The sequence below is a fragment of the Dasypus novemcinctus genome, chromosome 19 (assembly GCF_030445035.2).
Source record: "Dasypus novemcinctus isolate mDasNov1 chromosome 19, mDasNov1.1.hap2, whole genome shotgun sequence".
Classification (NCBI taxonomy): Eukaryota; Metazoa; Chordata; class Mammalia; order Cingulata; family Dasypodidae; genus Dasypus; species Dasypus novemcinctus.
The window spans coordinates 28609930-28637547 of record NC_080691.1 but is presented as its reverse complement, the minus strand read 5'-3'; the positions used below and the strand labels follow the sequence as shown (position 1 = coordinate 28637547).

Below are 27618 nucleotides of genomic sequence, written 5' to 3'. Positions count from 1 at the left end.
TAAGTTGCTGGAGGTCACAGAGCTAGTTAAGTAGGGTCTTATTTGCCCAGCTGCTCTGACAAATACCACACAACGGGGTGGCTTAACAGGAAATGACTGGCTCATGGTTTCCGGGGCTGGAAGGGCTGCTTCCTCCCAGGATCAGTAGCATTCTGGCGGTCTGGCAATCCTTGAGTTCTCCTTGGCTTTCCCATCATAGCGCGATGCACATGCAATGTCCTCTCCTTGTTCTTCCAGATCCCTGCCGGCTTCCAGCTCCGCCCATGGCTTTCTCTCCTGTGTCTGAATTTCTTCTGCTTGTAAAGGACTCCAGTGATCCTGATTAAGGCCCAGCTTCATTCAGCCGGGCACCTTAACTAAAAAACAAGTCTTGAAGAGATCCTATTTACCATGTGTTCCCACCCACAGGAATGCGGATCAAGACCAAGAACATGTCTGTATTGGGATGACAAGCAGCAAAGTCAGATTCAAATCCTGATTCCAAAGCCTTTGCTCTTAGCCGCTTGGCCACGCTGCCTCTCAGAAAATGCTCAAATGTTAACCAAAGGAATCTATGGTGGAACAAGCGACTGCTGATTGTCCGCAGGGGACTGTCAACCTTTGGCCCCTGTACTCCTACCCTCAGCTCACTATTGGCACTGCTGATTCCCAGGACCTGGGGAACTGCTTTCTTAGCTAGTTCTGGGGTACAGTTTACTTTAGCTATAGAGAGGTGATGCCAACAGATTTAAGCATAAGCCCAAGGAGAAAACAGAACACACTGCTGAGTTCCAACTTCTGAAAAATAGGACAGAGTCTTTAAGATTCTGGTTATGGGTCTTCCCATGTCAGTAAAGTGAATTTTGTTGTTTGACAGATCTGTCTCTCAGGGAATTTGGCAAACACAGAAGAGAGAAAATGGGTAAAAGGATTAAGCATCCAGGACCTATGCTGCCTGTATCTTATCTACTTCAGTCCCCTAGGGAGCCTCCTAAACATATCTATCTTTTTGTCTTAATAATCATAGTTATTCACAAAAACATTCCATTCCAGTAAACACTGAAGTTCCTAAAGCTAATATATTTCCCACCATGGCATTAGTCCAAAGAGAGTGAAATGGTTCTGTGTTCTAGAAATGGGAAACTATTCATTCAAATTAGTGCCTTCCTGTTAAAAGTAGGAAAGGTGCTTAGCGTTCTTTACCAAGAATAGAGCTTGGGGGTATCTCTGACACAAGTGAGAGAGACCAGAAGTCGGATTCAGGACAGTCACTGCCTGAAGACTGCACCCCCAGGTCTGGTTGTTCAGCTGTCCATAACCAGGCAGGCAGGTTTGGAGCAGGTGACACAGAACCGGTGTGTTCGTCCACACTGCTTGCAGCAGTGGGAACACATGGCATGAAAAGGTCCCCCAACATCCAGACAGCATCAAGATGTAGGATGTCTAGCTCCACCAGCATTTTTAGTAACCAGTTCAAACGCTCCTGTCCCTCCCACTCACTTCCTAAATAGAGAAAGGCAGTTAGAAGGAAAGTGATCTGGAAAAATATAGATACATGTTTTCCTTCAAAGGCTGTTTGTTGCTTCTTAGATAAGACAGGGTCCATGAAGGCCAATTACTGTTTACATTTGAAATGGTACCTTTTGTCCTGGAACTATTATACCCACGCAGTTTAAAAGGAAAGCAACTTCTTCGCTAGTAACTGTAACTCTCTCAACTATATTGCGAAGGGGGAAACCCAGAGTTATCTAGCAGGGGAAAGGGTCCTAGCAAATAATAGTGCTTTCACCTCTAACATTTGCTCCGTGCCTAAGAGTTCAACGCAGACAAAAGCACACTCCCCGGGAAGCTTGAAGGAGAAAGGTGGAAATATAAGTATAATTTTGGGGAGCAGGGAAAAGGACTGCCACGGAGAGTGGGTAGGAAACCTAGCTTTGGAATCGCAAAGATCTGGATTTAGGTGCTGACTCTGCCACTTACTGTGTGACCTTGAGGGAGTTACTGAACCGCTTCCTATGACTAAAGGAGCCTCAGTTTCCTTGTCTGCAAAATGGTGATAATCTATTTCCCACAGGGTTGTCATGAGGATTAAATGAGAAACCCAAGTAAACAGCACCTGGGACGTGAGCTATTAGTAACCAGGTGGCCTATCAACATCGTTTTAAGCTGACATGATTTGACAGCTAGCAATACTATGTGCTAGGCGGAGTGCTGCGCTCTGGGCTGCACAGAAGAACCAAGTCTTGGAATGATCCTACTAAATTTGCTGAGCTTTTCCCCTCAACCCAAAACTGGGAGTATTAGTTCCCTTTCGTAGGCTATTGTGAGGATCCAACAAAAATATGCCTCCCATGAAGGGTTAATATAGTGATGGCACATACAAAGTATTCAAGAAATGTCAGGTATTAACATCAAGGGCAAGTGCCCTTTGCCTTGGTCACAAATGCAAGGGTGAGAGTTGACCTGAATCTGGTTTTATTTTCCCCTCCCAAGTAGCCACATTCTTTGGCAGCCTGGCATGGCTGAGTCAATCCCTAGGCTACCCGGGTACCTGCTATGGAAGGACCCTGCAGCGCAAGAGTTTCCAGGTCAAGGTGATTAAAATAGGGAAAACTAGTCAAGCTAGAGGTTAGCCTTTGGAAGAGTAACTGGAAGGAAGCCCAAGGGGCTTTGCATGTGCTGATAACACTGTTTCTTGATCTAGATGCTAGTTACATGAAGGTGTTCATTTGTTTAAAAAAAGATACAATTTCTTCAATTAAGACCTGTGCATGTTTCTGGATGAATTTTATGCTTCAAAAACAATTTTCAGATGGAAAAATTTTGGTAATGGATAGTGGTGATGGTAGCACAATATTGTAAATGTGATTACCACCGCTGAATTGTATACTTGAAAGTGGTTAAAAATGGGAAATTCTAGTTTATATGTTACCAGAATTAAAAAATATATATATATACATAACGATGGAAATGTACAAAGAGTGAACCCTAATGTAAACAATGGATAACAGGTTATAGTATAATATCATTTTATCAATTGTAACAGGTACCACACTAAAGGAAAATGTTTATAGTAAAAAAATTAGTGGTGAGAGGTAGATGGGAATTCTCTATTTTCTGCATGGTTTTTCTGCTTCAACTCCTCTTTTTTTAAAAGCAGTTTTTAAGTAGTTATTGTCCCTACCCATTATCTGAAGTATAAATCAGCCCTTACCAATGGGTGGACCACAAAAGGGTTACCAACATGCCAGATTAGCCACCTTTGGCACAAGCAGCTCATCCACCAGTTTACCCCCAAGAGCTGTATGAGTATTATTTTTTGGTAAACTTGGGAAGCACTGTTCTAGAGTATCAAATGAGTAATATGCTCCTCAGTTGTGCTGTAAGGTTTTTCCATCTAAGGTCAATTTCATTTGCTCAATTTTTAATTAGATTCCTTTATCATCGCCAACAAGTAAAGGAAAGAGTACACTGTATTTAGTGCATTCATACAATCGACTTCCCCAGAGTGCTCTTTACAAAACTGAGTGTCGGTCTTCCCAACATTATCCTCTGTCTCGCTCCTCACCAATAAATCAACAACTAGAGGAGCAAATGTCTGGTATATCCCTTCCTTTTCCCTAACTTCCTCTCCGCACAGTCCCCAAGTGGAAAACTTCAAATAAGTGTTCAATAATTTAGCAAGTCAGTGGATACAACAAACACTAAATGCTTGTTTTCTCTCTCAAAGTTTATTATTTAAAAAAAAAAAAAAACAAGACAAAACAAAAAAACCCTATACGTTTTACATTTTCCCTTCACCTCTCAGAACACTGAATGGTACCATTTAATGATGGCATATAAAAAAGTCAACCAGCTACTTAAAATGGCTGCAATTTTTTTTTTTTAAAACCATGTTCTGGTATTAAAGTGGTTTGAACTCTTTGAACATTGGTTTAACATTAAGTATTAAGATTTCCAATTCCCACATAAAAGCCAAATTTTTTAATCAGGAGGAAATTAGTAAAAATTGAAGGCTAAAAGGAAATAATATAAAACAAAAATATTGTAAGAAATAGGATTCCCCCCCCCCCCCCAGAATTAGGTAAAAAATACAATCAACCCCCACTGTATTTCTCTTAGAAAAGTCCCCCAGTCCTGAACACAGTCTTGCACACAAATACATGTGTAGCTTCATTTGCAGATCAGCCTCTGTGATCTTACACTGGCCCCAGTCAGAAGTTTAAAAAGAAAAAATGTTAAGTTAGGTAGTCTTCATAAATACTCGTATCCAAATGAATGAAAACATCCTGGCTTTGGTATGGCTACAGGAATCTGCCTGGAAATTGTTCAGAAGGACACTGGCTTAGGGGGAGGGGAACTGAGCGGGAGGCACCAAAACCCCTAGTCAGTGGTGAAATAAATACTGGAATATGTCCAGAGCAAACGCTGTATATGATACTCGAGGCAAATGCATCTTAACAAAACACAGACAGGTTCTTGATCAGAATTGTCTGGACCAACCTTTTTCAAAGTACAACTTCAGGAAACGGTTTGAATCTGGGAAATAATCTGGTGGTAGCCTGAGGTCTTAATGAGAGATAAAGAACTGAGGAAACAGAAATGGCTAAAAGTCAATTTCTTCTTCTTATTCCATGGCATCTCAAAAAGTTTCCCCCACATTAGTTAACTTTTGTCCATCACAAAAGTGTCTCCATCTACTGCCAAGAGGGCTTCCTCTGGCCCTGCTCAGCAGAAGGGCCTGAACGTATGGTTGAACTGCTGATTTTTCATCTCCAGACAAAATATAAAATTAAATCTTCTGGGATAAGGACTATCATTTATTCTGTCTCAAGCCTCCTTCACATTTTTCCACATTTTCACTGTATCATGATTAAAGTGAGATATTAAGAGTTGTGAGGACACTGAGGAGCAGGAGAAGGCAGTGGTGGGGCACAGACCATGTCTAAGTATGGCCTCAAACACCCTCAAAGGTACAGAAGAGATGGCAAAAATGCCCAGACCCTGGTCTTCAAATAAATAGTCACAAAGCACAAAGGTGACATCAGACAAGGCAAGAAAAAAGGCAACTTGTTGCTACTTAGACGCTGAACTCCCAGTAAGTATCAATATAACCCTTTCCAATAAAAACTAGCTTTGGTATCCTGTTGAGGAGGACAAGAAGGATGGCCATTATAAAAAGCAAAACAAAAACTAAGAACACCCTCGATAACAAGACATATCTAAATAAATTTCCACCACAGGTTGCTACCTAAAAACCAACAGCTACGTGATATTATGGGATATGCCACACACCACAGTGATGAATCAAGCAAGAGAAGTCCTCCTTTATAGCAAAGGCATCATGAAACAAAAAGTAAAGTCCCAGTTTATCCTGGACTTGGTTCACTATAGTAAATATCATCATTTATCCTGTTTTCTAAATAAGACTCCAATGTCAGGAAAAAAAAGAAAAAAAGGAAAAAATGGATTATAAATAAAAATATATCTGTACAAGCCTTAACTCTGCATCAGCAACGTCTCTGTTGAAGCCAGGACTTAAGGTGATTTACTTGTCCTCACAGTTTCCCAACTGAGTTTGGGATATGTACATCAAGAGACAATACAGGAGAATCGCTTGAGACCAAGATAATTACAAAGATTTCCTAGGATGTGTAAGGTCTACTGACTGCCCAGAGATGCTAGCAACTGCACTAATACCATATTCTTTAAACATTGCAAGATAGCCACTGGAGAGTAGAAAACCCCATCACCCAATGAATCATTTCTCCAACTATGTGGATGAGACAGGAAGTGCAGACTCACAAGAAAGTGTCACAGTTTAGTGACAGCCACAGCAGAGCAGCTTTCCTCCTCTTCAACCTGCACCAGATCTCATGGGAGGCCATGAGGCGAGTGCTTGACAGAAAGCCCCATGGATCTGGAATGGCCAATGTGCAATAACAGCATCAGCAACGAGAGTGAAATGTGAACCATGCATGAGAGTCTAGAGCTCACTGATTATTGCACTATCAATCTCACCCCTCCACCTACAACAGGTAACCCACACAACCAGCACTTGGCAGGTGCTACTTCACTTACTTGGCAACAGGGGAGAGAAATGAAATATAAATTAAAACTTCTGAAATGACCACTTCTTGTTACAGCTTGAGCTAGAACAAATGTGTTTAAATAAACTACCTACATTAAATAATATGTAAAATATGGTAGTTTCAGCACATTATGAATATGAAATTTCCCCCCTCTCAACCCCATTTACTTCAGTGTAGTCTCCCGGCAAATTTTCCTGTTGTTCAGTCAGTGGAATGGATGGCATATGCCAGATGTGTTACACAAGGCATTTATTTCTCCACAAAGGCTGAGAGCCGGGAGAATTAATCTCCTTCTGCTAGGACCTCTGCCCCAAGCTTCTGGGAAAACTGTGAATTGGGCTCGACAAGGGAAAGCTGCATGATCCATTAATCAGATTCAAAACATGAAAATGCATTGTAGAGTGTATCCCTTCCTGCTCTTCTTCACAGTAGAAAGACCTAAAGATAATTAAAAAGAGTTATCCTGTCCCTTCAAACTCAAAAGAGGTTGTGTTTTGTTTTTGTTTTTTTTTAAAAAAAAGTAAAGTCTAGGCAAAAAATAAAGAAATGAAAGGAAAGTAAGTCAACCTCCAATATTCCCAGTCCTGTGCCGACTGATGTCCAGAAGAAGTCCAGGCGTGCAAGATTGACACAAAGATGGAAGGAGCCAGCCACCAAAGTGCCTTGCAGGATCCACAACAGAGTTCTCCATTTTCCAAGGCCAAGGAGCTATTCCCAGTAAATTAAAAAATTTTCTATTAAGAAAACAAAACAAAAAATAAAAACCACTCCAGAAAAAGGGTCAAGGGAAGAATGCTATATACAATCAAGCCGCTGACCGCCGGCGGATCACAAAGAGTCCACGCTGAAGCTGGCCCAAGTAGATCCTCATCTTTGTGCTGTCACTTGTTTTTCTCACCCAGATCTGCATGGGAGACAGAGAAAAGGAAAGAGAACAAGGTGAGAGAGGCTAAGAAATACTTGAGGAGCAAATCTTCCAGGGCATCAAAATATTTGACTGTATTGGGTGTGGGCAGAAAACTGGCAACCTCTTCTTGAATGGGCCATCTCAACTTGAGAAGCCTTCACAAGTTTCTCCAACCCCTTTGGCCATCCTAAGGTGCAGAGAGCAGGCAGGAGCCCTTGGACTAATTTCCCCCAGAGTTATCTACCTTATATCTCTGAGTAAGAAAACGGAAAGAAAGCACAAACAATCTTGGGTTCTATTTTTGCTTTGATCTTAAGGACTCTCTGATTTGGGTTGATTACAGGGTTATCAACATTCAGGATACATATATTCATGAACATAAATTTCCAGTCAAATTTGGAAATATTTTCCTTGCCTCAAGGGAAATTCATACTCTAACCTTTCAGTACTCTGCTTTTCTGAAAATTAAGGCTAATGGTTGTTAAAACTAAGGTTCTGGTATTGGTTGCTAATGCAAATACCATACAATGGGTTGGCGTAACAACAGGAATTTATTGGCGACAGTTTCAGAGGCTGGAAGGCTGGCTTCCTCCCGAGTATCTTCTGGTTGGCTGGCAATCTTTGGGGTTCCTTGGCTTTTCCATCGCATGGCAATGCACACGGCAGCACCTTCACCATTCTCTTCTGGGGTCCTCTTCCAGCTTCTGGCTGCTCCCTGTGGTTTCTCTGTGTACAATTTCCTTGGTTTATCAGGACTTCAGCCCCATTGGATCAAGACCCACCCTCACCTAGTTTGGGCACACCTTAACGTTTGACATTTTCAAAGGCCCTTCTTACAAATGGGTTCACACCCATAGGCCCAGGGGTTGGGACCTGAACATACCCATTGTAGGAGACATAACTCAATCCCCAAAAGAAAAAAGAAAAAAAAAAAAAAAACAAAAGGATGCCCATGATTAAGCTAAGGCCCAATATGCATCATGAGAAAGTTAATAGTGTAAGACAATCCTTCCCTTCTCACCATATGATTCTCCCACAGATGATATCAGATTTCTCGCATTTTACAGAGCAGAAGTGTTCTTCTGTAGACTTGAAAACAAGCTCTTGCTGACAAGCGCACTCTGGAAGTGGCATCTCTACAGTATGGACGGGAAGGAGCTGCTCATGAGAGGCCGGCCACCCCTGAGCGAGAGCCTACTGAGCTCTCAGTGTGTGCCAGGCACTGTGCAAATCAAGCTTTGCATTTTCATGCTCAGAACAACCTATGAAGGACTAGCATCATCCCCATTTCATAGACAAGAGACCAAAGCTAAGCAAGGATGAGTCACCTTTCCAGACGTGAAGCCTGGCACTTGACATCAAAGCCTCTTGGCTCTTCTCATCTCAACTAGCCCTTTCTCTTTTTCTTACCCTGTTGCTCTTCGACATGCAATTCAATGGAGACATAGGCATTTTTTTAAAAGGTCTGCACCTCACCCATATAGACAAGTACAATTTAAAAAATGTATTTCCTTCCTCCCCACTCAGTTTTCACATTCTAAAATACTTATTCTCAGTGTCATCTCAACTTTTTTTGTTCTTTTAGTTTTTCATCTCAACTTCTTTAATATGATTATTTAGCAATAAAGACCTTAAAATCAAATACACTGGTTTAAAAAATTTTAAGTTAAAGATCTCATATGAAGCTGAGTCACAGATCTCTTAGAACCATTTTAAACTAAAACCTGATCCCAATGAAGGCCAAATCAGGTAGTCACTAACACGCTAAGAGCAACCCACCAAACCTACCCAGACTCAAAGGCCAAACGGCTCCAGTGTCACTTAGAATTTGATCTGAAAATGACCTGGAACACTTCCCAGAAATGAGAAATGTTTCCCCATTACAAGACTTGCATGCCTCTGTTACGGTGAGGCTTCTTCCTCCAGGAAACATGTCGCAGTGTCACTGGTTCCTTGTCAGACCTCTCTGACATGCTATTATGTCAAAAAGTGACAATCTTCAGCAGAAAGAAAAAAATCCAACTTGCATTTCTATTTTCCTGAAACATCTTCAAGTGTTGAAAGGGAGAATAATAAGCTGGTTCTGGGTTGGCTTTAAAGTACTGGGAGGCCATGTGTGCTTTGCAGAGCACCCTACATGGCCAGGCACAAACTCTCTACCATGACGTAGCAAGGCCCTTTGGCTGAGGGTCACAGGTCTCTGTTAGATTTCTGGTTTTACTTGGCTTGAGGTGACTCACATAGACACCGAGTTCCAGAGAAGACCATTTATTCGGAAGGTTCTCCCCTAACTTCTAAGTAAACAATCATTTTGCGAACTAGTCACATTTGAGGGCATTTTCAATTCAGGAAGCTGGGAGAATAGAAGCTTAACTTATTTCATAATCCAGTTTTATTAGAGTTACTGTTCACTGGCACAAAAAAGTTACAGAAGGTAGACACATAAAAATCAATTTCTTTGCAGACATTAGCAGACTGATAAAAGATCAAGTGCATCCAGCCATTAAAAGTCTTAAACTTTTTAAACTAACAACACAAGTTGCCCATTGCTGACATCTTCCTAATCAAGTGCCAGACAGAACTCCCAGGGAGTCACATCAGCCTTGAGCATAACCCCACTGAGCTGACTTTAGAACCAAACCCCTCCTACGGGGATGACTCGCAGAGACCAAACCTAAGCACAGAGCCTGGTAGTTTGTTGTTCAAAAACACAGCAGGGGGAAGCGGCTGTGGCTCAGTCAGTTGGGCTCCTGTCTACCATACGAGAGGCCCTGGGTTTGCGTCCCGGGGCCTCCTCGTGCAGGCCAAGCTAATAAAGAAAAAAACACCCTGCGAATGGACACAGAGAAGAGACTGCAAAAAGAAAAGCAACGAGTTGCAAGGGAGAGAATAAATAAATAAATAAGTCTTAAAAAAAAAAAAAAACAAAAAACACAGCAGGACATACCAGATTGGAACAATAGCAAGCAAGGAGTAGTGTCTGGGTCTGACAAGACTGGAATTCAAAGCCAGTACCCATTTACTGAGCAATTAATACATACCAGACCCTGTGCTAGTTACTTTCACGGGCCTCATTTAATCCCCACAGCAAGAAAGAAATCTATTAGTACAAATGAATGTTACAGAAAATAACAAAACAAAGGTGGAGTATGCTCCATAGACCAGCTCCAACCTCAGGAGATGGATACCTTAAAAGGAAGCAGGGAGGGAAGCGGCTGTGGCTCAATCGATTGGGTTCATGTCCCAGGGCCTCCTTGTGAAGGCAGTCTCGCCCACATGCGTGCACCACAGAGAGGTGGCACATCAAGATAATGCAACAAAGGGAGACAAGCAAACACAAAAGAACACACAGCAAATGGACACAGAGAGCAGAAAGCAAGCAAGCTGCAAGGGCGGGGATAAATTTAAAAAAATTTTTTAATTAAGTAAAAAAAAGTCTATTAAAAAAATCTTAAAAAAAAAAAGCAGGGAGAAGCAGGTGTGGCTCAAGCGAATGGTCTTCCGCCTACCACATGGGAGGTCTTGGGTTCAGTTCTCAGTGCCTTCTAGGGAAGGCAAGCTGGTGCAACAGGCAGGCACAACAAGCTGACACGGCAAGATGATGCAATAAAGAGACACAAACAGGAAAGACAATGAGAGGCAAAACAAACCAGGGAGAGAGGTGGCTCAGGTGAATGAGTGCCTCTCTCCCACATGGGAGATCCCAGATTCAGTTCCCATGTCTTCTAAAGAGAAGATGAGCAGACACAGAGCACACAGCAACCGCAAAAAATTTGCAGGGGGTGGGGGGATGATAAATATTTTTTAAAAAAAAAGCAGGATTTGGGGAGCAAATATGGCTCCAAGTGGCTGAGCACCTGCTTCCCATGTACATTTTCTGGGATCAATCCCCAGTACCGCCTAAAAAAAAAAAAAAGCAGGATTTGAATGCACAATGCACAGACATTATAGGGACTTGCCTTTCATTCTTTCCTTTAGTCTAGTCTAGTGGCTCACAAATACCACAAGGACACAAATACATATGTATATAGTCAACTGATGTAAGGAATTTTCAAGGGTGATTGTGACCATTTTAAGTTCTTTTTAAAAAAGATTTCTCTCCCCTTCCTTCGTTTTTTGTGCTGTCTGCTCTATCTGCTTGTTGTGTATTCTCTGTCTCTGCTTATCTTCTTTTTTTCAGGATGCACCAGGAACTGAACCTGGGACCTCCCATGTGGGAGGTGCCCAATTGCTTGAGCCACCTCTGCTCCCTGCTTGTGGTTTCTTTCATTGTATTTCCTCATTGTCTCATCTTGTCACATCAGGTCAACGCACCAACTCATCACGTCAGATCACCGTCTTGCTTGTCCTCTTTAGGAGGCCCAGGAACCAAATCCGTGACCTCCCATGTGGTATGCAGGCACCCAACTGCTTGAGTCACATCTGCTTCCCTTTCTTTTTTGAATCCCAAAAGATCATGTTCTTAAACTAATCTCTTCTGTGGTGTGGTACCCTTTGATTGCATTACATCTACTTTAGATCACTTGTTTAAATTGTATATTGTGTTTTTTTCCAGGAGGTACCAGATAGTGCCCAGGACCTCATACATGGGAAGCAGGCACTCAACCACTGTGCTACACCTGCCCCCTAGATTGCTTTGGATTGGACTACATCATTGAGGCGTGACTCAGTGCTTTAGGCTGAGTCTCTGCCCTCTTGCTGGGTCTTAAATAAACATAGACATACAGAGAGAGAGAGACAGAGAAGCCCCAAGAGTCTGCAAGAGGGTCTGGAGTCTGGAACAAGCTGAGCATGAGTCACAGCAAAAGGATCCTGAGGGGCTGAGCCCAAGGAGCAGCTCAAGGCTGAGGAGATGAGCCCTGCCATATGCTTGAACACCAGATGGCAGGATTCCAGCATCACCAGTAGGTCACTTTGGTGAGAAAGCATCTCTGATGGTGTACTGATTTGGACATTTCACAGCCTTGGAAGCGTCAACTTTTACCCAACAGAAATCCCCTTTATGAAAGCCAACACATTTCTGGTACATTGTACCAGCAGCCCTGTGGCAAACTAAGACAGCAGTTTTGATTATGTGTGACTTCTGACTGAAAATGCTAACTTTAAACTCTAACCCATACATAAGGCATGATTCCTTTGTGCTTTCTTGGTAGAACTTTCATTCAGGTTTGTCCTATTTTAAATACCTTGCAAACTTTCCTTTCTTAGAGAGTGAGGGCATGTGGTCCCTACCTCATTGGCTCCAACAGAGCTGATCACACAGCTGAGTTTCTGGTTGTCCTTCGATTCCAGATAGATGGCTTGGCTCTTGTGGTACCTGTAAAAACAAAGCACAAATGAAGGAAAGAAAGAAAAAAGAAAAACCCAACCCCACAACAAAAAAATACAGCAAAGGAGTCTTAATTTATACTTGAGGAGTCTGGACTTCAGGAGGTTTCATTTTTAAGTTAAAATGTTTCAAGTAAAACCTATTTTTCCACCTCCTGCCTCACCCAAAATACAGAAGAGGGCTGACTGGAGAAAACAAACAGGTACACTTAAACAACTGTCATATTGTTCATTTTCCATTTGTTCAAACAGGAAAGGAAGGCAGAACGGCCAAAGTAAGTACCACCTACTATGCTGCATGTTGGGGATAGAGGGTAAACAAGGCCACAAGGTCCCGGCCGTCACAGACCATCAAATGCAGTAGGGGTGAAGAACATTACATAATCCCAACTGCCAAGTGGTAATTAAATAAAGTTTGGAGGGTCATAACATATACCAAAGGGTATCTAACTGGGCCTCAACAGCCAGGAAAACATCTCTGAATGGAGGACACAAGACAGATACTCTCAGCCTCTGCACCTATTCTCTTGGCCTTGTAGTATAGGGCCACCTCTAGCTTCTGGAAGTTCAGGGACAAGGCCAGGGATGAAAGTGAGGGAGCCAGGGCCAAAGCCCAAATGGGACGCAGACAGCTGCCACAGGATGCAGGAGCAGCTGCTGGACTACAAGAGTTGGAAACATTAGCCGAGCCGCTGCTGGCAGCTCTAGCTTGGGCCAGCCCCAGTTGAGTCAAGAACACAAACTTTGGATCATTTTGGCTCCAAGATCTGGCTAAACATACCTATTAACACACGTAAATTCCATCCAAATACATTTCCCAGCAAAGCACTGCACCTTATTATTTCTCTGGGGGGAGGAAGGCAGACGCTCTGTTTTGCTGGTATAATGAAATAACCTATTGCCAAGGCATCACAGCTAAAAAATGTACTTCGCTCATACAATGAGCTTTTTCCAATCTAGGTACAGAACACTCTTTAACCTGCTACTTAGGAGCAGAAAACTCAGGTTCCCAAGTTAATTTACTTCCTGAAAACACCGTTAAAAGAAATTGAATCATAAATGCAATTAGAATAGCAAGATTGGTTTAGGCCCAAGCTTTAAAGCTGCTTTTGGCCATAAGAGTAGTTGGTAAACCAGGTCAAGGGACCTTCATTATGCTAAATGTGTAATATCACAAAGCCTGAATTGTACAATGCATGAGGAGAGGCTGAACTGGTTCACAGTGCAGTGATAACTCTGCCACTTCCCTTGGTTTCCCTCCCACATCTAAACCCACTATCCTACATAAACAGTAATGTCTTGAATAATGGTTAGAATAAAAAAACAGAAGAGGAAGAACAGTCACAGTTATTCTATGGGGACTGAAAGTTATTAAAGAAATAAAAAACAAAACAAAACACAACTAGCCTCAAGTCATTCAGATACTACATTCTAAATACTTTAATAAAGAAAGGTCATGGGTGTGGCAAAAAGTATATCACTTGTGTGGAAACATGCTCGATATACTAAGTGAAAAAATAACTACGTCCATTATATTCTTAGGTTTATAATAAAATATATACATGTTTCATGTATACCATATATACATACACACAAAAAATGGGCAAATTTACATATTAAAATATAAACTACATTAAAATGTATATCAAGTATATATTAAAATTTTATAAAATTTAAATTAAAAATGGTTTTCCTTTTGCACATAGCCTTTTTTCTATGATAAACAGATATAATAAACTTATTGTCACATGTCAAAAAGGTCTGTTAAATCCAACAGTTAACCCTGGAAGGTTATTCAAGTAATTCTCATTAGATGCATTGTATTTTCTTTCAAATGTGCTTAAAACACAATCCCCATCACATTTGACTGGCTTAAGAGTGAACACTGAGTATAAATAATACAATCTAGTCCCTGCCTAAGAAGCAGCCTAAGACTTGAGCATCTGGCCATCTCCCAAACCTGCGTGCTCTGGGGTTACCAAATGGTGGTGGGTTTAATGCCCCACTGGTCCCGTCAGCTTCAGAGGAAGGCTGGCCAGCAAGCTTCCCAAAGCAGTCAACTTCCAAACCAACTCATTCCAAGGTCCCTCCTGAACCACTGTCTCTGGGACCATCAGGGGATTCTCACATACCACACAATGGTCTTGGGGAACCACTGTCCCTGGATATCAAACCTGAAATTAAGTGAATTTTCAGACAACTGTTGGGGGGGGGGGGTGCGGGGGCAGAAGGGGAGAGATATAAATTTTTAAAAAAAGAGAGAAGTGCTCATATGGAGGTTTTCAGATGAAACCAAAAAATGTATGACAAACAACATACAAGTTTACTTTTCGCCTTTTAAAGACTCATCAAAAGTGGAGGGGGGGGAAACGGACTTTGGCCCAGTGGTTAGGGCGTCCGTCTACCATATGGGAGGTCCGCGGTTCAAACCCCGGGCCTCCTTGACCCGTGTGGAGCTGGCCATGCGCAGCGCTGATGCGCGCAAGGAGTGCCGTGCCACGCAAGGGTGTCCCCCGCGTGGGGGAGCGCCACGCGCAAGGAGTGCGCCCGTGAGGAGAGCCGCCCAGCGTAAAAAGAAAGAGCAGCCTGCCTAGTAATGGCGCCGCCCACACTTCCCGTGCCGCTGACGACAACAGAAGCGGACAAAGAAACAAGACGCAGCAAATAGACACCAAGAACAGACAACCAGGGGAGGGGGGGAAATTAAATAAATAAATAAATCTTTTTTAAAAAAAAAAAAAAAAAAAAAAGTGGAGGGGGGCGGTTCAAAATCTATTTGATGTAAAAACAAAAAGTTAAAAAGCAACACTCACAGAGTGAAATCAGTAAAAAGTTACATTATCAACTTTTCTGCCAATTAACCACTTTTTACAAGCCACATCGTAGCTCTGCTGAAAAACAAAAAAATTTAAATGGCTTCACAGAATAGCCCCATATGTCAAATTGACTTTATTATTTTATTACCCATGGAAATTCTGACCTGGGAATCCCTACAATTAAGTTCTTAAAGCTCTGCCTCTACTACTAAACTCAGCGAACTAGAATTATCACTATTATTTTGGAAGAAAGCAATTTCTTTGAAGGTGGGTCACAAAGTGGGACAGGGATGGGGGGCAAGTTAATTTAATTTTGTATGCTACTGGGAATTGTGATATTAATGTTTTACCACCCCCTCCCCAAATGGATTCTATTACAGCTATAGGAGAAGAAGCGTCAAAGTTCTCATTGTAAATATTCACTGCTCTGAGTTAACAGACTTTTGTGTCAAGTGAAGAGTGAAGGATTAAAGCCACTGGAGTTGAGTGGGTGACTTCATTTCTGATTCACATTAGCAGCCCTAGGGTTAAAGTGAAGAGTGAAAAAAGTCCACCAGCACCATCAGTTTGTTACTTTAAAACATTAGCTACATTTGCAGTATTTTCTGGGAGGAGTTATTAGTCCAATTAGAAGGTGGGGAAAGCATCCAGCATGATATAAAATGCAGCAGAAGACCAAGGCAAAGGGAAGATTCGTGTCTTCCAAAATAAAATGTAGCTTGATAAGTGTTCATGCCAAGATGTGAAGCCTGAATCACACTCAATTTGCTGAAGTCATTTAGAGCTCACTGAAATATGTTTTGCCAGAAATACAGTTTCACCAAAACACTCCACACCACTGCAAAGAGCATGAAGCAATTCAGTTGACCTCTTAGCCACAGGCCATGACTGCTGAAAAAGAAAGAAAAAGGAAAGCCTCCAAAATGACAAGGGTATTAAAGCCAAACATCAAGAGGCTGTGAGATGGGAGAGGTTGGTTCTACACAGGTGAAAGTGTCAGCGGAGACTCCCATGAACACCTTCCACTTGTCAGCACACCAGGGGAGAGGAACCCAGCTTTCAACAAAAGCTTTATGAGATCTGATTGCCCAGGCCAAAGACGGAAAACACATAAAATAAAGAAGATAAAACAATGTTCTCAAAATATATTTAACAGAATAGGAAACTAAGTTCACTGACATAGTAAAATGCTTCCAGAGAACTTATTTTTTTTTAATTTCTGCTGCCAAGTTCAAAAAGACAGTGAAAATTCCTTCAAAATATTTAGGAGTTCTGATCATACCAAACCTGACCACTCTGTTTACGTTATGAAACACTGGTAACTTCGGATCCTTTCTTAAAAAATAAAAGAATTTTATTTCACTACATTTTCACCCTCAAGATTTGCCTCATGAAGTCTAAGCATTAAAGCTGGAAAGAGGAAAATCCGAAGCAATGCCAATTAGAAAATGAACATTATATTAAATATCACATGGTTCTAAGATTCAGAGATCCGTAAAAACTTTAGTGATAAATCTCATCATTTTCCAAGACGCTTCTTATGTGTGGGCTTGATCTTTAAAGGTTATTTGGTTTTCATTATTAGAAACATTTTTTATCTTATTTTGCTCCTTGATGTGTTAAGCTGTGAGGACCTGCCACCTAGTGGTGACAAGTTCTGATAAGCAATGTAATGACAGGATACTCAATGACCTTTTTGAAAAATGCCAAAGAATAGCCAAATCAGAAGGACAGAAGTCACTAAAATAAAACAAATCTTCAACCATCTACTAGGTAACTAACTCACTATAAGCTGACAGGTGCCAAGTGATTTATTTCAGTAATGATTAGACCTCTAAGCATGTATGCGAACTTCAGAAGTTCGCATTTGTTTGTCCACCTTTAAGGTGTTTGTCCACCTTTAAGGAAGCTCAAGAAATTAAAAATAACCACTACCCTAATTTTGGAACTTTCTGTGAAATACATAACTCAGAGGATCAGGATGGAGCCATTTCAACTGATAATTAGAGACACCATGAGGTAACCCAGAGAAAACACTCAATATAACCTAGTGAGGAGACCGAACACAAAAATGGGTCCACTGTGATTTATACTGAACAGAAGCATGCCTGCATATGGACAAATAGAAAGAATATATCAGATTTAAGAGCTGTAAAAAGGTGGCAGGATCTGGGGTGACTGAACACCTAACAATGCCTAGAACAGAGCAGACAATAAGTTATTTGTTGAATGAATAACTGTATGAGCTTTTAAGGCTCTTTCATAGTATTGTGCCATTTCCTTTCCAATGAAATACCTTGGTGGTCTGAAGGCTTCAATCTAAACTAGTTAACATTTTAGGACAGTTTCCCTGTTTCCTAGAATTGTCTTGCAGTGGGATGGTCCATGCAAAAAGGGTAATATGGTCAAATAAAACTCCTAATAACACCTTAGAAATTCACAATGCCTGTTAACATATCACAGGACACAAAAATCCTACAATGAAGAAGGAAACCCATTTATTTCAGTTAGCATGAGTATCCCCCAAACTTATTTGATCACAAAATCCTTTTTTCCATAGAATCCCTAATTAACTTTAGCACACAGTGGTAGAGTTAAGAGGAGACAGAAGGATGTATACCCTGGGCCCATCTATGGGTACACCACAAAAGACATAAACCTGCAAATTCTAACATGATGACAGTAGCATGAAGAGAGGAGGAGGACATCAACCTCACCAGGACACATTTTGGGGGAAAGTTACCTTCAAAGATCTAACAATGATCACAATCAAATAGTTCTAAACGTTATTCAACATACAGTGCTATGTAAATTAATTGTCACACTATAAAATAACAACAATAGATTGCCCCAGCCCTCTTTCTAAATAGTTCAAGACTCTTATGAGTAACCTGTGTTTTTTCATAACATACCATCTTTTATCATAGTACAGTTTGCCATCTTCTATCCGAGCTTCAAACCTCTGGGCTGGAGATTCTGCAGGTGTGGCAGGCAAGTGCTCAGGAGAGGATGGGGATGCTAAAGAAATCAGAGAGATATTTAAGTGATTATGCGTATTACCAACCTGTGTGAGTCCACCAGCTAGCAAGCTTGAATTGAAATGCTATTAGGAGTGGTAATCTTCATGATCATGAGCATAAGCCCTTACAGTTTTAACGTATGGGAATTCAACAAAATTCTTTTCTGGCTATCTAACCTGATCCTCAGAACAACCCTGTGAGGTACTAAGCAAGGCACAGAGTAACTTCACCGATCAGAAGAGACACCTGAGGCTCAGGAACGTTAAGGGATTTGCACAAGGTCACTTAGAGGACTAAAACCTTGGTGACCTGCAGAAGCCCCAAAGGGCAACGATTATGTAAATCTCTAAGTTTATGAAAAAAATAAAACTTCTAGAAATCTGTATTAGTAAATAGACCACGTTTGGGGCTATGTACAGAGTCAAGCTAATATGATGCTAGTAACATGGTGGATTCAAATGATCTAACTCTACTAACTCACAGAGCCCCCTCCTCAGCTTCCTCCAGAAGCTCAGGATGGCGGCCCTGAGGAGGAAATTATCTAGAGAGAAGAACCTTGTTTTCTTTCCATAAGACTCGGTGAGTAGGGGGATGTATGAGTAATCACAGTGATTTTTTAAAAAGACATTACCCAGGCAGAATTCTATTTTGCAGCCTGGCACTGACTGTCAAAGGCTGCTCGGAAGGGACTGTGTGAACAGTGAGCCCGCCTCTTCTGTAAACCTTGACTGGGAGCAGCGTTCAGTCCCTTACCAGAGCCAAGCCACTAAGAGCCACTGGAGCACTAATGCCCAGAACTTATGCCAGAGAGAGAGACATACTGAAAAATCCTTCTAATTTCCTTTTCAAAAATGGCTGTGTACTTAAATCTTAAGCCAGATGCCTACACAGAAGGAAAACTTCACCAGCCAATTAAATGTCTCTCTCACAATAAATCCTAAGAAATAACTTTCACTGTAGTAGGATTAAAAAAAAAAAAAAAAGCCAGGGGCGGGGTGCACTTAAGGTCCCTTCAAGTTTTCATGAAGACTATTCTTAGGCAAATGAAAAATATTTTATTTTTGAAAACCGTCTAACAATGCCCTGACAGGTATTGCATGCTTTTCCAACATGATAAAAAGATTGCACAAATGCCAATAATATCATGCACTCACCTGGTCTCTTGGGTGACTTAAGCTGTAGGAAGAACAACAACAAAAAATCTTAGAGAAAATCATTTCAGATGCAATTTAAGAAGTCAGAGGTATCATAATGCTTTAACAAGTGACATATGAACCAAGTGAAGCAGAAAACCATACCAAGCCTAACCTTTCATATAAATAAAAAAAATCAAACGGTACCTTATTTAACGTTCTCAGATCCTCCATGATCTGTTCATCTGTTAACAAATAGTTTAGCTGGGGTGTTGAGAGTTAAAGGAATGTGCTTAAAAACAGTTTTCAAATTGACAAAAAGAACTAGTATTTCAGAATTTAGAAAGTGTGACTGTTAAATGATAGTTTTTGGGGGGGGCTGTTTTTAAGAACTAAGAAGAGTAACTTTACAATAAATGATGTTTTTATAGCTATAGTTTGCTACTTGGAAGCCTATGATTCTCCTACTAAATGTTGTGTTGCCCAGGTATATGAATTCATATCCTCCATCTTACAAGCTTCTATGATGAGAAGGTAGAATAAGATCCACTAGGTAACTAGAATAGAGAGCACAGGAAATAGTAATTTCATCTCCCAAATTTACCAAGTGCTTTAGTTCCAAAGGATCTGAAGACTTGTACACACATGTGTAGACACACACAGAGCTAATCTTCCCTAGCAGTTTAGAACCCTCAAGAGTTAAGGTGAAAGGACTGAAATTATGCCCTTGCTTGATGGGAGGCAAAAAACTGAACCATTCTGGGCAAATGACTACTCATTATTGCATACAGAGAAACAGAAACACTTCCCCTTATATCCCACTCCCATTTTTATTAATAAAGGTGCTCTTTTCCTCTAAAATCTCATTTGCTTTAATTTCAGAACAGTTTGTAATCCACTACCTTAGAGATACAGATAACTGAGGTATATGAAGGCAGATATTTCTGTCTTGAGTTCACAAGTGAAAAAATTAAAGTACATGAAGTTTTTAGGTGTCCCTGAGCCTTGGGGAGTTAAAACGAGTTGAATTTCAACACAAAGTACCATTCCAAATAACTACTCTCCATAAATCCCTCCTATTAAAAGCAGTAGCAATTGGACTCTCCAATAATAAAATGGCCAAAACCTATCTCATGGGATAAATATCTTTCACACACTTCCCAATCAAGTATTACTATTTTCTATAGGACAAAGGTCATGTACATTCTATTAAATGGAAAAGTAAAGGATTAAATAGTCTTATGAAAAACAAGTCTTATTAAAACTTGAGGCACACGGATATCAGGAGCAGGTTTTCTCCTCTTGTCTGGGATGGGGACAGGATCATTTGGTCGCCTCCGCAACTTTCTGGTCATGATGGGTTTCACCTCCATAGAATCTGTGGCAAGAACGAAATGGGTCAATCTAGCCAACTCCCACATGAAATCAGTATGAATTTCTATAGTCTTAATATGTGTACCATAGCCACCCCATCAGAACTGTGCTATTGGGGATGTCTGGTCACACAGTTCAAGCCAGGTGCTCACAACAGACTTGAAAGAGCCTGTGCTTAGAAGATTCAGAGCAGTGAGCTAGGAACCACCTCCCCCCACCCCCACCCCCCGGAATGCAGCCTCCTAGCCTGACACTATAGCACTGCAGGTCTCTCTCGAGCACCCTCAGAAACTAAGGGATTTTCCTCCTCTTCCATCAAAGGAAGGCACAAAATCGCAGGCTCTTAAGTTTGGGAGGAACCTTAGTGACATTTCAGTTGTCTAATTTCTGCTGTTCCCACAGAGGGTGAATGAACTTGAGCCCAATGCCATTGGCATAACCAGCTCTTTTAGAGGTCAGTGTCCTCATGGTCACCCTTTTATATCAGGTCTTCATTTACAAACTCAGGCACTTACACTTTCCTTCCATAACCTTTTGAAACTACTTGACTATCAAGAAGGATACAATAAAGGCTTCTCATTCTTCTTGACTTCTGTCTGCAGTTGATGCTACTGCTGACTCCTCGTGCCTTAAAATCTCTTTTCCTCTGGCTGTAACCACAAAAATCTCTGATTTGCCTCTTTGGGGTCCTTTTTACTAGCCTGTTCCTTAAATACTAGTCTCAGAGGTCCAGTCACTCCTCAGCCTGTATCCCAATGAATCCCAGATCACCAACTCCAGCTCTAACCTCCCATCTGGATGGGAATCTATATGTGATGAGGGAGGCTACATGCTCCAGATGCACTACTTCTCCTTGCTTCACTTCCCAGCCTGCTTTTTCTGGGCCTCAGGCCTTACATCTATTCCTCCTTCCAAGCTAGAACAAAGTCCATCATGTGCGACTGACTTGTCTCCCTTCAGCCCAGTATCAAAGGCAACAGATGTCAGACTATCTACCACTAGACTACCATCCATTTCTGCCCCCTCATCATCTTTTTACTCAACTACTACAATGACCTTGGATGGCCTCTCAGACTCTGACCCCCCCCCACCCTGCCAGTCCATCCTCCCCACCCCTGCCAAACAGATCTTCTTAAAACACAAATCACAACTACTTACCTCCACTTATCATAGATTTCGCCTATGTAGGCGTTAGCTCACAACCTTCCTCTCCCCCCCAATTTCCTATAAGCCTATCATCCAGTCTCCAGCTCTGAGACAGCCTGATTTGCTTATTTCATACCAGAGAGGTCATGTAGTATTTGTCCTTCAATGCTGGCTTGCTTCACTCAACATAAGGGCCTCAAGATTCATTCATGTTATCCCATGTGTTAGTGCTGTATTCCTTCTTACAGCTGAGTGGTATTTCATTGTATGTATATACCAAAATTTGTTCATCCATTCATCTGTTGATGGGCATTTGGGTTGATTCCAACTTTTGGCAATAGTGAATAATGCCGCTCTGAACACTGGTGTGCAGGTATCAGTTTGTGTCCTTGTTTTCAGTTCTTCTGGGTATATACCCAGCAGTGGAATTGCTGGGTCATATGGTAAATCTATAGCTAGTTTTCTGAGGAACTGCTAAATCCTGCCATAGCCCACTGAATGGACTGGGGGAGAGTGTAAACTACAATATAAACTATAATCCGTGCAGTGCAACAGTGCTCCAAAATGTATTCACCAAATGCAATGAATGTGCTACAATGATGAAAGAGGTTGTAGATGTGGGAGGACTGAGGGGGTGGAAGGGGTGTACGGGAACCTCATGTTTTTTAATGTAATATTTTTTGGGATGTATCGTAACATTTTTTGGGATGTATCGTAACATTTTTTGGGATGTATCTTAAAAAAAAAAGACAATAAAAAGGGGGGGCGGGGGGTGACAGGAGGACCAAACAAGGAAAAAAAAATCAGGTCATTTTGCATACCACTTCTCTCCTTAAACATTTCTGTTCTCCATACCCTACAGAAGAGCCAAATTGCTCAGAGAGGTGCCCAGGGTCCTTTGCAATCTAGACCAAACCTCCTTGCTGGTCTTCCCCACTTTTCATTTACACCAGCCCTCTCCGCCAGTGTAGAGCTATCCTGTGGCTAGTAAGCACCGTACTTTGTTATGCCTTCAGGCCTGTACCCAGGCTGTCCTCTCTGCCAAGCCTCCTCTTTTCTTCCCAGCAAACTCCTCCTACACAATATCCTTCAGGAGCCCACTGTCTCTGTTCTGGGACAGCACCCCTAGGCAGAGTCACTCCACCTTCCACAGAACCAGAGCATTTGTACAGACCTCAACCAGGCCAACTGCCACACGCCATAGGACATGTCTGCCCTTTAGGCTCTTGAATTCCACTCCAGCACCTAGCAACAGTTCTGGCACATGGGAGGGACTTGACAAAGTTTTCTGCAGAACGACCAGCCCAGGTCAGGCCTGCATAGGAGATTAACTTAATTCATGATGCTTCACACTACCATAACAGACAGGACAGTGTTACAGAATTCAAATGTAGGGTCTCTTACAGCAATGCACAAGATCTTAGAGTATATAATAAATGTGCCAACCAAAGTTCAAAGCCCTTTCTGCAAGTCAGGCTTAAGAAGAGAAATAGGTAATAATGAATATTTTTCCCTATGAATGGAGTTAAAACAGTAAGAACCACAGGCCTAACATATATTTGTAAGGATGTTCCTGGAAGTGGGGGTAGAAGTAAGGAGAAGGACAAACATACCCCATCTGTGGGACAAGGGGGAAGTTTTCTCCCCATAAGAAACCTCTTACCCATGTGCAGATGCCCCCTTTCTCAAGTTGTTTCCTGGTTGGTAGTATAGCACTGTGGGTAAGAGCTGGGGTGATAGACCCACAGAGAGGTGGTTATGAATGCCCACAGCAGCTGTGTGTCCTAAAGAAGACTACGGAAATGCTCTAGGCCTCAAGTTTCCTCACTACAAAATGGAAGTGTCAACAATGCCTCCCCTCACAAGGTCAGTGTGAAGATTACAGATGAAACATATAAAGCACTTAGCACAGAAGGCGTCAAGAAAAACTAGTTCTTATTACCATGTTTTCAGCCATGAAAAAAATACACAAAGATCTTTTTAAAAAAATCAAGGCATAAACTGCTCAAATAGAAGTTATAGACTCAAAAGTTTTAATGTCAACTGTGAGCCTTCGTAACATGCAGCCCTAATTTGAAAAACAAAGTATGAAGGTAGCGCACTCAACCTAAAGGAGCACTAAGTAAAAGCAGCTAGCATGTGACCATAACCGGAATAGTCTGCCCACCAAATGGCCACGCAGGCCCTGCCCTGCAGCTGCCAAGATGAATGGAGGGGGTGCCTCTAAGAGCAGCGCCACTTCCAGAAACCACACCATGCAGAGAGAAGCTTTTGGGATCAATATATGATGAATCTGGGAATAAGGGAGTCCAATCAAGGTCGCTAAACTCAGAAAATCATGACTACAAGACTTACAAATCAGAAAATATAATCTAATTCTTAGGAAATGGTGAAAATCAAACAATTTTATTAGCCACAGCAATAGTGTTATTGTGACTAATCTCACTGAATGGTATGCTTAGGAGTGGTTGAGATGGGAAAGTTTATGTTGCATAGATGTTCCCCCTGTTTAAAAAAAAAAAAAAAAAGGAGAGAAAGTCAAAGCCAGATGCAAGAAGCTGAAATCAACCAAACCCAGAAGAGAAGGGAGAGACCAGCAGATGCCACCATGTGCCTTGCCATGTGGCAGAGAAGCCAAGGATTGCCGCAGCTATTCTGCCGCAAGAATGCATTACCCTGATGATGACCTGATCTGGACATTTTCAAGGTCTCAAACTATCCTACTCAGGATATTCCACCCTGGTCTTGATAACCTGACCTTGCTTTCTGAAATGCTCCTTTTCTAGCTGTCTTCTGCAAGGCCACAGGCAAAATGAAAGAAGCAGTTCCAGCCTGGAAGTGATGATGCCATCCATCAATTCCAGATACCTCTCCTTGAAAATGCTGAGAGAGATCCATATTCCCAACTCTAAGTCCTCCATGTTAAAGAAAATGCTATCAACAAGCAGGAGAAGCAGATGTGGTTCAAACAATATGGGAGGTCCTGGATTCAATTTCCACGGCCTCCTGGTGAAGGCAAAGTGCCCTTCAGCGGTGTAGAGGGCTGAGAGCAGACAGGGAGCATAAACAAGTGGAGAGGAGACAAAGTAAAATAAATAAACCTTTAAAAAAAAACGAAAACAAGCAACATATCATGCTTTGTACAGTCATTCATTCTATCAGTGACCCTGGGAAGTCTATGTGGAGAAGACACAGAGACAGAAAGCTTCTTGGCGAAAGTTATTCCAAGGCAGGGCAAAGGCAGGGATGTGGGAACTGCTCTCAGCAGAAAGGTGAAGTATGTGAATTTTCTCTTTAGCTTCACTCATCCCCATGAAAGTGGTCCTACTTCATACTTTTCTATCCATCGTTGGTACATCTAAGAAGCTAGCCCTCTCAAACTGAATCCTCGTGTAAGCTCACAATAGCAGCCCAGGAATAAGACAACCAAGTCTACGGAAGGCCTACTATCCACAGGCAGAGGAGGCAGTGCCCAGGGTCCACAAAACCTTCAGGAGTCCATGAAGACGATTTAATTTCTTTCAAACACCAGAAAACTAAATGAACTTTTAGGTTAAAAACAAAACAAAACAAAAGAGATGATGACAGTCAAATGCAATATGCAATACACAATCTTGGACAGGATCTAGCAAGGGAGGAGGAAAGGCTCAAAGGGACATTATTGGGACATATGAAAAAAACTGAAATATACACTATAAGCTTTATATCAATGTTATATTTCTTGAGCTTTTGTAACTTAAGGTGGTAAAAAACTGAAATATACACTATAAGCTTTATATCAATGTTATATTTCTTGAGCTTTTGTAACTTAAGGTGGTTATCCTTATTCTTAGGAAATGTACATGGAAGTATTAAGTATTCAAGGAATATGATGTATACAACTTCCACTCAAGTGTTCAGAACACAGACAGGAGACAGATGGATGGATGGGCAGACTGAATAATATGACAAATGTGGCAAAATGTTAAAATTGGCAGATGGGGGTACCTGGGGGAGTAGGGGTAGATTGGAGTTCTATGCATCAGCACAGAACTATTATTTCTGTAACTATCCTGTATGTTTTAAAGTATCTCAAAGTTTAAACAAAAGAAAAAATAAAAAGACTATATCAGCAGAAGAAAGGTGCTCTGGAGACACTCCCAAAATGTATCAGCATGCCTGCCAGTCTCCACCCTCACCACATAGGAGAAAAAGGAGAGAAGAGAACAGAGAGCAGTCATGGCCAGTGGCCCACATGATAGAGGTGGGAGGGAGAGATCAACATATCAATTATCAAAGCCCCAAACCTACACAGTAAGATTATTCACTTAACTTGCCTTGCTGCAATAACAGGTTTGCCTGGTGGGCTTCTAAGGTATTATAATTAGGCCACTTGTAAGCAAAAGGGTGGATGAGTCTATAACATCATTCTCCTGGGAGTTTGGTCAAGGAGCTTAACCATCTCAGCATGCAGGGACAAAAATCAAACTTCTGGAGACAAAGCTGAAAGCCACACCTGGGGATATGGCAACCCTGAAGAAGACACTTCAGCAGGCAGTCTTCCTCTCTGACATCATGCTCCAACCCCAATGACATTCTAACTGGCTTAAATTAGAAAGCCTCTCCACTCCAGAGGACTCTATAGGTTTGCTTCAGTGAGGATACGTATTTGCACATTCTAATTGAACAGCAAACAATTAAACCAGGCTTGGGAGAGTATGAGACAAAAAGCACTGAACAAGCAATGAGACTAAGTATACACCTTCCTCCCCAAACCATCTCATAAATATTTCCTTTAATACTGTAAATACTACTCTTGCTCTACTTAACTGACCAGGAAGGCATCTGGATGGTCATACCTGACACATACAGGCACATCCTTGGTGGCACTGGGCAAGTGAATTGCAGGGTCACTGTTGTCAAAAAAAAAAACAAAAAAACAGGTAGTGGAAGGGGTGCCTGTTGGAGATGAGGGGGTGCAGAATAACAATCAAGGCCAAGTCTTTGGAGGTCAAATCAGGTAGGAATGAGTGAACCATTAGGCTAAAGTCGCCCCTGTGCAGGAAGGGGATTTAAAAGTGAACCATGGAGGGAAGTGGACGTGGCTCAACTGACAGAGCATCCACCTACCACGTAGGAGGTTCGGGGTTCAAACCTAGGACCTCCTGGCTCATGTGGTGAGCTGGCCCCCGTGCGCAAGGAGTACTGCAAGGACACGCCACGCAGGAGTGTCCCCTGCATAGGGGAGCCCCACGTGCAAGGAGTATGCCCCGCAAGGAGAGCCACCCCATGCAAGAAAAGCACAGCTAGCCCAGGAGCAGCGCCACACACACAGAGAACTGACGAAGCAAGATGGCACAACAGAAAGAGACACAGATTTCCAGTGCTGCCGAGAATGTAAGCGGACACAGAAGAATACACAGCAAATGGACACAACGGGGGGGTGGGGGGAGGAGGAAGGGGAGAGAAATCATAAAACAAATCTTTAAAAAAAATAATAAAAATTTAAAAAATAAAAGGAACCATGGAGTCCTCCTTTCTGTACTTTCAACCATATCAAAGGGCGTAGATTCTACAAAGTCAGCAGCAGGAAAAAGTAGTTTTTTTTTTTTTTACCCTTACCACAAGATTATTAACATATTACTGTATATTACTGTCTATAGTTTGCTTTGGTTGTATTTTTGCCTGACATTAACATCTTGTAACATTAACATACATTTGTTCAGTTTCAAAGGAAAAAAAAAGGAAATATACTAACAGAAAGAAACTAGATACAAGGTATTACATATTGCTTGACTCGATCTCTACAATAATATAAATACAAATAAATTAGACAGAAACAGA

General features: G+C 41.7%; 1 protein-coding gene across 1 annotated transcript in view; it reads right to left on the bottom strand.

Moving 5' to 3' along the window:
* Positions 1–3691: 3691 nt before the first annotated feature.
* The window catches only part of SUDS3 (SDS3 homolog, SIN3A corepressor complex component), a 40642-nt gene continuing 16715 nt past the window's right edge, over positions 3692–27618 (bottom strand). The window contains exons 7-12 of the mRNA XM_004464687.4: positions 20558–20653; positions 19483–19544; positions 19297–19318; positions 18035–18140; positions 12211–12295; positions 3692–6975 (exon numbers count right to left, since the gene is read on the bottom strand). Of these exons, the coding sequence (XP_004464744.2) occupies positions 6877–6975; positions 12211–12295; positions 18035–18140; positions 19297–19318; positions 19483–19544; positions 20558–20653 (470 nt within the window). The 3' untranslated portion in view covers positions 3692–6876. The remainder of the gene's footprint in view (positions 6976–12210; positions 12296–18034; positions 18141–19296; positions 19319–19482; positions 19545–20557; positions 20654–27618) is intronic.